Consider the following 10754-nt stretch of genomic DNA (forward strand, 5'->3'; position numbering starts at 1 on the left):
ATATGGTGTTTACTATGTGCCAGAAACTCTTCTAAGCACTGTAGAAATATTAGTTTGCCTGATAAATACAGATTCATGTGAGTTAAAAGTTAGTATCAGGTCTTTTAACTTTTCTGTGAATTTGATAGTTTTCAAAATAAGACAAAAGAGCTTAATTCAAATTTTATATTAACTCTATGAAAAATGTCTTAATATATTCCCCAATGGCAGATGAAGAAATTAAGGCACAGAACATTTAAATAGGTTGTTTATGTCACAAAACTGATGAGTAGAGGCTGGTTTAAAATAAAACCCAGGCCATCAGCTTTAGAATTGATCCTCTCAACAACCTCACTATTCTCCCTCTGAATAAACTCTTTCAGATGACATTTGGGGAAAAGGTAGTTCATTTTTGTACAGTTACAGGTCATATTATATTCAATACCATATAGACAATTCTTTTAACTTAGGTCCTCTTTTCAGTCTCTCAACATCCTGCTCTTTTCTTTGCAATGTTTAACAAACTTTATATATTTATTTGTAGGTTTAATTGTTTAGTTTGCCTCCTTGCCAGCATGTCCATAAGGACAAATATGATGTCTTTCTTGTTCACGTTTTTATAACCAGTATCTTGCACAGGACCTGTATCTAGCAGTCTTACATGTTTGTTGAATAAATGAATGAAAAAAAAATGGCCAAAGTTAAAGATTTGCACAACTTGCCACTATTGTGGCTTACAGATTTTACTCAGATCCATATACTTAAGGAGGGGTGACCATGCTATTAAATAGAGGCAACTTAAAGCAGGTTTTAAAATGTTTTCTTTTTCTTCTATGGCTCATTTTGGTTGTAGCATACAAAAATAAAAGATCAAACAATGATTTCAGGGACCAACAGGCAAATAGGAGCTTAATATAAACAAAAGATTAGAAATAACTTTCGATTTCTGTAGCTACTCTCAGAACAAGTTGTTAAATAATATTACCAACTAGTTGAAGTATAATATATTCAAGGCAGACAAATATTTGAACCAATTATATGCAAGACACTTAAGTAGATACATGGAACATACTGACAGCTGTCAGTGGGTACAGGAGGACAGGATGAGAGAAGGTGAAGGGATTAGCCCAAGAACATATATGCATAACCCATAGACACAGACTACAGTGTGGTGATGTCCAGAGAGAAGCGGGGCTGGGTGGAGGTGAGCAAAGGGGGAGAAAATGGGGATATTTGTATTAGTGTCAACAACAAAAATAAAGTAAAAAAAACCACCAGTAACCTGTATTTCACAAAGTTATCTTTATATATAAAAGGCTAAGTGACCGACTGACCGGCTGGCATATATGACGCACACTGGCAATTTAAAAATAAATGTTGACTTGTGCATGCGTGATACATATAAAGCTCTCGCTGGCGCCAGTCGCATGTGTGTGTTTCGATCTGTCATTGTCGATCGTGAATTTGGAATGCCATAGATTACTAAGAGAAATTATTAATTTGAATGTTGCATTTGGTGGGAAAGTTCTTCTCAGAGGAGGTTTTCGACAATGTCTCAGTGTTATGCTGCATGCTATGCGATCAGCCATAGTACAAATGAATTTTTAAAAAAATAAATTTTATTGATTTTTTTACAGAGAGGAAGGGAGAGGGATAGAGTTAGAAACATTGATGAGAGAGAAATATTGATCAGCTGCCTCCTGCACACCCCCTACTGGGGATGTGCCCGCAACCAAGGTACATGCCCTTGACCGGAATCGAACCCGGGACCCTTCAGTCCACAGGCCGACGCTCTATCCACTGAGCCAAACTGGTCCGGGCAGTACAAATGAATTTAAAGTACTGTAGTGTTTGGGGATGTTTCAGACAGTTGTCTCTTAAAACAAATATGAGATCAGAGGATTCCCCTTATAGCGAATGGTTAGTAAAACTTGGAGATGGCAAACTTGATAGCAGTTTTCATTTAGGAATGGATATTATTGAAATCCCCCATGAAATGATTTGTAACAGATCTATTATTGAAGCTACCTTTGGAAATAGTATATCTATAGATAATATTAAAAATATATCTAAATGTGCGATTCTTTGTCCTAAAAATGAGCACGTTCATAAATTAAATGAAAAAATTTTGGATATACTTGATGGAGATTTTCACACCTGTTTGAGTGATAATCCCATTGATTCAACTGATGATGTTGAAAAGGAAAATTTTCCCATCGAATTTCTTAATAGTATTACTACTTCGGGAATGCCATGTCATAAATTGAAAGTGGGTGCAATCGCCGAAACCGGTTTGGCTCAGTGGATAGAGCGTCGGCCTGTGGACTGGGGGGTCCCAGGTTCGATTCCGGTCAAGGGCATGTGCCTGGGTTGCGGGCATATCCCCGGTGGGAGATGTGCAGGAGGCAGCTGATCGATGATTCTCTCTCATCGATGTTTCTAACTCTCTATCTCTCTCCCTTCCTCTCTGTAAAAAATCAATAAAATATATTTAAAAAAAAAAAAAAAAAAAAGAAAGTGGGTGCAATCATCATGCTACTAAAAATCTTAATAGTAGCCAAAACTGGTTTGGCTCAGTGGATGGAGCGTCGGCCTGCAGACTGAAAAGGTCCCGGGTTCGATTCCGGTCAAGGGCATGTACCAGGGTTGCTGGCACATCCCCAGTGGGAGATGTGCAGGAGGCAGCTGATCGATGTTTCTCTCTCATCGATGTTTCTAACTCTCTATCTCTCTCTCTTCCTCTCTGTAAAAAATCAATAAAATATATTTAAAAAAAAAATCTTAATAGTAAAGGGGGTCTTTGTAATGCTACTAGATTTATTATCTAAAGATTGTGATTTTACATAACCGAAGCTGAAGTATTAACAGGATCTGTGGAGGAGAGGTTGTTCAGATTCCAAGAATTGATTTGTCCCCATCTGATGCTGGCCTCCCATTTAAATTAATTAGAAGACAGTTTCCCGTGATGCCAGCATTTGCGATAACTATTAATAAATCACAAGGATAAACTCTAGACAGAATAGAAATATTCCTACCTGAACCCGCTTTTGGACATGGTCAGTTATATATTGCTTTCTCTTGAGTTCCAAGAGCGTGTGATGTTAAAGTTATAGTTGTAAATACTTCATCACAAGGGAAATTAGTCAAGCACTCTGAACGCGTTTTTAATCTTAATGTGGTATTCAGGAAGATATTAGAATAAGTTTAATAAATTTATCAGTCATTGTTTTTATCAATGTTGTTTTTATATCATGTCTTTGTTATATGTTATTGTTTATTAATCAATTTCTATATTATTTTCATATACATTTTACTAATTTTCTTTAATCTCTGACACTTCTATTATAGAGAAAGGGTGAATAGCGATATTGAAACATTTTTTCTTGTTAATTTCCTTTCAGTGTGCACGAATCTGTGCACTGGGCCACTAGTTAATAATGACATGATGATAGCTTTTTGGAATACATATTTGTACCAGTTAATTTATGTTTTCTCATTTAATTTTTATATCATCACTGTGAGGAAAATTGAGCAGATATTAGTCCCATTTTACAAATAAGAAAATTGAAGCTAGAAAATATTAGATTATTTGACTATGGTCATACTGCATGTAAATAGTGGAACCATTATTTGAGCCTACTTCTAAAATTGGGTGAATATGGATTCATGATTATAAATGGGGGAAAAAGAGAGCAAAGGAATGACTAAGAAAAAAATGTTTTCTTGTTGGCTGGTGAGGAAAAAACAAAGTTACTGTGCAAAAGAAAATAGATTTTATTATTCAATACACCTGGCATCAAAATATCTTCCTTTATATAGTCAACCTACAATTGGGAAAATATTAAATTATCTTAAACATTTTTGTATTTTATCTACTAAAGAAGCAAAGGAAATTTAAAACTCAAATTAAAAAAAATTGTTTGAAAAACCTTTAACAATATAAACCAGTACAGAGTGAAAATTAAAATATTTTCTCTTAAAATATTGCTCCCACACCTTTTTCTGCCTCCCACAAGTAAACAGCATAAACACTTTTATGAGAATCTTAATATTTTTGAATAAATTTACAACAGATATTTTTCATGGTTCTGTTATAGTTTACATTTTTTAAAAAACATTTAACCCTCTTATTTATAGGGATTTATTTTAATATATGTATGAGGCCAGGCTCTAACTGTATGCTTTTCCAAATAGATGATCAGTTGTAGAGTCAACTAAAGTAATTTTTCCTGCTATGAAGTTTTGCTATTATTATACACCAAATATATACTTGAATTGGTTACTGGACCTTTTTTGTTTCTCTTTAAATTTTTATTTTTTCAAAGTATGTATGTATTTTATCAGAGTCAAAGATTTCTTTCTACGTGGCTTCCAACAAAAAGTAGTAGACCTTGCATTAGTTTTATTTTCCACCAGTTTCCACTATCTGAAGTCAATGATTTGAAATCATTTTACCTGTTTATTCTGATATTTATTTGTTTAAAAATAACATGCTTAACTGCTTTTCTCTTGAATTTTTGGTTTTAGATACCTTCTATTGCTTTCTTACTATTTTTTTTCTAATTTCTTCATTACTTCTCCCCCTTAACCTTTCACATATTTGGTGTTTACCTTATTGTAATTTTGTCTATATCAAAAAACTGAACCAAATGTTATAATGTTAACAATTTTTTTCCACAAACCAGGTTTGTTTGTTTTTTTCTAGTGCTAATCTTTGTCTAGTCTTGTAATATACGCAATTTTCTATATACTTGTAATTGTTTATACCCTAACTCTGATAGAACTTAAAATCTGTCCGTTCATTCAAATGCATCAGGTCAAGAATGTCCTTTTTTTAGACTCTTGGTATTTAGTGGAAATAATGTTTTTATGTTGAATTAGATATTTTTTAATGACATTGATATTTTTGTGTATGAAAGATTACCTGTTTTTTAGAGAAAATTTGGAAACCAAAGTGTATAATTAAGTTATTAACATTAATTCTGAATTCAACTATTTTCTGTCAAACCATGATATTTTACTTATCTATTCTTATACACACACACACACACACACACACTCACACACACAATTAGTTATCTATTGCTGTGTAACAAACCAACCATTTATTTAGCTTTATAGTCTGGGGGTCAGCAATTTCGGCTGGGCATTTCTTCTGCTGATCTCAGCTGGGCCACTCATGCGTCTATGGTCAGCTGCAAGTCAGCAAGGCAGCTCTGCTACAGGGGGTTGGTTGGCAGTCCACTGGGACATGGGGTGGGTATCTCATCATCCAGCAGGCTAATCCTGGTTTATGTATATAATATCCCCAGGGTTCCAGGAGCAGCATAAGAATAAACCCCAATGTACAAATATATTTTGAGCTCCTCATTGTGTCATGTTTGCTAATGTCTCAGTCACCAAAGCAAGTCACATGGCCAAACCCAGATTCAGGGGGTGGAGTTAACCTCTTGGTGAGAAAAGTTACAAAGTGCCCTGGGCGATTTGGTTCAGTGGATAGAGCATCGTAGATAGAGCATCGGCCTGAAGGGTCCCAGGTTTGATTCCGCTTGGGCGCATGCCTGGATTGTGGGCTGGATCCCCAGTAGGAGGGCATGCAGGAGGCAGCCGATAATGATTCTCTCTCATCATTGATGTTTCTATCTCTATGCCTCTCCTTTCCTCTCTGAAATCGATAAAAATATATTAAAAAAAGAAGGAAAAAAGAGTTACAAAGTGACCTTGCAAAGGCATATTTGTTTTGGGGTTGCTCTAGGGTTTATAATATGCATCTTAAATTTATCACTGTACTTTCAAATATTTTACTTCATATATAATGTGTAAGAACCTTCTACCACTGTTTTCACTTCCACTCTCATCTTTTGTGCAATTTTGTTACATATTTTACCTCTCTATATATTATGAATGACACAGTATTTTGTTACTATTTTTGCTTTAAATCATGTTATTTTTCTTTAATTTTTAATTTTTTATTGAGATGATGTTTTAGAGCGGTTAAAGATCACAGCAAAATTGAAGGGAAGATACATAAATTTCCCATATAGGTCCTACCTCCATCATCAACATCCCCCACCATAATGGTGTATTTTAGTATAGATGATGAATCTGCACTGACACATCACAGTCACCCAAAGTCCATAGTTTACATTATGGTTCATTCCTGGTGTTGTACATATAATGGGTGTGGACAAATGCATAATAACATGTATCCATCATTGTAGTATCATTCAGAGTATTTTCACTGCCCTAAAAATCCTCTGTGTGCTGGCTATTCATCCTGTCCTTGTCTCCCTGAACCCCTGCCAACCACTGATTTTTTAATTGAATTTATTGGGGGTGACATTGGTTAATAAAATTATATAGATCAATGAATGGGAGCTCCTGTTGCTCCACATTCTTGCCAGCATTTAGTGATGTCAGCTTTCTGGATTTTGGCCATTCTAATAGGTATGTAGTCTCCTTGTTGTTTTGATTTCTATTTCTCTGATGACATTATGACATGTTATGTTGAGCATGTTTTCATTTGCTTATTTGCCAATTGTATATTTTCTTTAGTGGGGTTTTTATTTATTTATTTATTTTATTTTATTTTTTGATATATTTTATTGATTTTTTACAGAGAGGAAGGGAGAGAGATAGAGAGTTAGAAACATCGATGAGAGAGAAACATCGATCAGCTGCCTCCTGCACATCTCCTACTGGGGATATGCCCGCAACCCAGGTACATGCCCTTGACCGGAATCGAACCTGGGACCTTTTAATCCACAGGCCGACGCTCTATCCACTGAGCCAAACCGGTTTCGGCTAGTGGGGTTTTTAATTAGGGTGAAAAAGTGAGGTGTCTAATAGGTCTAAAAGGATTTAAAAAGTCATTTTTTTAAAATTGGTTTGTTTTCTTCTCGTTGATTTTTAAGTGTTCTTTGCATATTTTGGATAACAGTCACTTATTAGATGTATTTTTGTAAATATTTCCCCCCAAGAGAATGTCGTTAGTTCTCTTATTCTCTCTTTTTTAAAAAAATATGTTTTTATTTATTTCAGAGAGGAATGGAGAGAGTGAGAGAGATAGAAACGTCAATGATGAGAGAGAATCATTGATTAGGTGCCTCCTACACACCCCCAGCTGGGGATCGAGCCTGCAACCAGGCATGTGCCCTTGACCGGAATTGAACCCGGGACCCTTCAGTCCACAGGCCCACACTCTATCCACTGAGCCAGACCAACTAGGGCATCTTCTTATTCTCGTAACATTGTCTTTTGCAAAGCAGAAAATGTTAATTATAACGAAGTCCAGCTTATCAGTTCTATCTTTTATAGATCACTAGAGGCCCGGTGCACAAAAATTTGTGCACTCGGGGCGGAGGGGGGGCCCCTCAGCCCGGCCTGTGCCCTCTCGCAGTCTGGGACCCCTCGGGAGATAACGACCTGCTGGCTTAGGCCTGCTCCCGGGTGGCAGAGGGCAGGCCCAATCCCTAGGTGCAGCCCCTGGTCGGCTCAGAGCAGGGCCGATTGGGGAGTTGGGGCACCGACCCCTGTCATGCACAGAGCAGGGCAGATTGGGAGATTGCGATGCCACCCTCACTCATGCTCAGGGTAGGGCCGATTGGGGGGTTGGGACACCGCTCCCTGTCACACTCAAGGCAGGGTTGATGGGGAGGTTGTGGTGCCACCCCTGTCACGCACAGAGCAGGGCCCATCAGGGGGGTTGGGGCTCCGTACCCTGTCATGCACAGAGCAGGGCCAATCAGGGGGTTGGGGCGCTGCCCCCTGTCACGCACAGAGCAGGGCCCATCAGGGGGGTTGGGGCTCCGTACCCTGTCACGCACAGAGCAGGGTCAATCAAGGGGTTGGGGAGCTCCCCCCTGTCATGCACAGAGCAGGGCCGATCAGGGGGTTGAGGAGCTCCCCCCTGTCACTCACAGAGTAGGGCTGATAGGGGAGTTGGAGCACCGTCCCCTGTCAAACTCAGGGCAGGGTCGATCAGGGGGTTGGGGCGCCGCCACTGTCACACTCAGGGCAGGGCCGATGGGGAGGCTATGGCACTACCCCATCACACACAGAGCAGGGCCCGTGGTGGGGTGGGGGGTTGGGGCGCCACCCTCTATCACCCACAGAGCAGGGCCGATCAGGAGGTTGGGGCGCCGCGACTCTCACACTCAGGGCAGGTCCGATGGGGAGGTTATGGCTCTACCCCGTCACACACAGAGCAGGGCCTGTGGGGGTGAGGGGGTTGGGGCACTGCACCCTGTCACATACAGAGCAGGGCTGATCAGGGGTTGAGGTGCCGCACCCTGTCACACACAGAGCCGCAGGGCGATCAGGGGGTTGGGGAGCTCTCCCCTATCAGGCACAGAGCAGGGCTGATCAGGGGGTTGGGGCGCCTTCCCCTGTCACGAACAGAGCAGGGCAGATAGGGAGGTTGTGGCCCCGCCCCCTGTCACACACAGAGCCTCAGGGCGATCAGGGGATTTGGGCGCTGCCCCCTGTCACGCTGATCCCGGTGCCGGGAGGCCTCTCGGCTCCGCTGATCCCGGTCCTGGGAGACATATTACCCTTTTACTATATAGGATAGAGGCCTGGTGCACGGGTGGGTGCCGGCTGGTTTGCCCTGAAGGGTGTCCTGGATCAGGGTGGGGGTCCCCACGGGGGTGCCTGGCCAGCCTGCATGAGGGGATGATGGCTGTTTGCAGCTGGTCACACACCCTTCAGGGTGGGGGTCCCCACTGGGGTGCCTGGACAGTCTGGGTGAGGGGCTGAGGGCTGTTTTCAGGCCGACTGAAGCTCCCAACTGCTCCTTTTTTTCTTTTTCTTTTTTTTCTGGGCCAGCTTTAGCTCTGGCTCCAGCTCTGAGGCTTCTGCTGCTGAAAGAAGGTATCTGGTTTGTTTTGGTTCTATAATCGAAGCACTGTATAACTCCAGCTCTAAGATCCCGGCCTCGCTGAAAGCCGGTTTCTGGGGTTTGGTTAGCTTCTATATTCGTTACAATGTTTTTTAAACTGCAGGCTCAGAGGCCGGCAAAGCAGGCGGGGATCGTTGGTTTCCTCCATCAGTGAAGCAAGTAAGCCTCCTGTTAGTTTCAAGCTGCCTGGCTGCAGGTCACCATCTTGGCTGGCAGTTAATTTGCATATCTTGCTGATTAGCCAATGGGAAGGGTAGCGGTTGTATGCCAATTACCATGTTTCTCTTTTATTAGATAGGATATCTTTGGTGTTGTATCTAAAGCCACACCCAAGATTATCTAGGTTTCCTTATGCTATCTTCTAAGAGTTCAATACTTTTGTATTTTACATTTAGGTCTATGATCCATTTTGACTTAAATTTTTGTGAAGGGTGTAAGGACTGTGTCTAGATTCATTTCTTTTCATGTGGATTCCAGTTTTTCCAGCACCATTTGTTGAAGATACGAATTTTGCTCCATTTTATTGCCTTTGCTCCTTTATTCAAGGTCAGTTGACTATATTTATGTGGGTCTATTTCTGAGCTTTCTCTTCTGTTCCACCAATCTGTTTGTCAATTATTTTACCAATACCACAGTCTTAATTACTGTACTTTATAGTAAGTCTTAAAGTTGGTCAGCATAATCCTCCATTTTTATTCTCCTTCAATATTCTTTAGCTAATCTGGGTCTTTCATCTCTCCATATAAATGTTAGAATTATTTTGTCAATATCCACAAAATTACTGCTGGGATTTTCACTGGGATTACATTAAATCTATAGGTCAAATTGGGAAGAACTGACATCTTAACAATATTGAGTTTTTCTATCCATGAACATGGGATGTTTCTTCATTTATTTAGTTCTTTGATTTTATTCATCAGAGTTTTGTAGTTTTCCTTATATATATCTTATTTATATTTTGTTAGACTTATTTATACCTAATTATTTTGAGGGTACTAATATAATTGGTATTATGTTTTTAATTTCACACTCCACTTGTTCATTGCCGGTATATAGGAAAGTAATTGACACTTTACATTTAATCTTTATATCCTGCAACCTTGCTATTAATCACTTACTTTGTTCCAGGATTTTTTTAAAAATATATTTTATTGACTTTTTACATAGAGGAAGGGAGAGGGATAGAGAGTTAGAAACATCGATGAGAGAGAAACATCGATCAGCTGCCTCCTGCACAATCCCTACTGGGGATTTGCCCGCAACCAAGGTACATGCCCTTGACTGGATTCGAACCTGGGACCCTTGAGTCTGCAGGCTGACGCTCTATCCACTGAGCCAAACTGGTTAGGGCTCCAGGAGTTTTTTTTGTTATTTCTAATTTTCTATGTAGGTGATCATTCCATTAGTAAAGACAGTTTTATATCTTTCTTCCCAAGTTGTATACCTTATGTTTCCTTTTCTTGTCTTATGGCATTAGCTAGAACTTTCAGTATGATGTTGAATAGGAGTGGTGGGAGAGGACATACTTGACTTGTACCTGATCTTAGTGGGAAAGCTTTAAGTTTCTCACAATTAGGCATGCTGGTTACAATTGTTTTTTTTTTGTAAATTTCTTTTTTTTTTTTTTTTATCAAGTTGAGGAAGTTACTCGCTACTCCTAGTTTACTGAGTTTTTATTATGAATAGGTGTTGGATTTTGTCAAATGCTTCTTCTATTGATATGATCATATGCATTTTCTTTTTTAGACTGTTGATGTTTAGACATTAATTGATTTTCCAATGTTGAACCAGCCTTGCATAATTGTGGTCTGAGAGCAGACATTGTATGATTTCTATTTTTTAAAATTTGTTAAAGTGTGTTTTATGGCCCAGAATC

The 10754-nt window shown here is 39.5% G+C and overlaps 1 protein-coding gene across 14 annotated transcripts in view; it reads left to right on the forward strand.

The window, feature by feature from the left end:
* The window catches only part of BRIP1 (BRCA1 interacting protein C-terminal helicase 1), a 131154-nt gene that overhangs the window by 21993 nt on the left and 98407 nt on the right, over nucleotides 1–10754 (forward strand). For 11 of the 14 annotated variants that reach the window (XM_036340210.1, XM_036340214.1, XM_036340216.1 and 8 more), the window contains one exon: nucleotides 9356–9424. The exons of the other annotated variants lie outside the window; for them this stretch is intronic. In XM_036340210.1, coding sequence (XP_036196103.1) covers nucleotides 9356–9424 — 69 coding nt within the window. The remainder of the gene's footprint in view (nucleotides 1–9355; nucleotides 9425–10754) is intronic. 14 annotated transcript variants of the gene reach the window in all.

This window comes from Myotis myotis, unplaced genomic scaffold (genome assembly GCF_014108235.1).
Source record: "Myotis myotis isolate mMyoMyo1 unplaced genomic scaffold, mMyoMyo1.p scaffold_m19_p_17, whole genome shotgun sequence".
NCBI lineage: Eukaryota > Metazoa > Chordata > Mammalia > Chiroptera > Vespertilionidae > Myotis > Myotis myotis.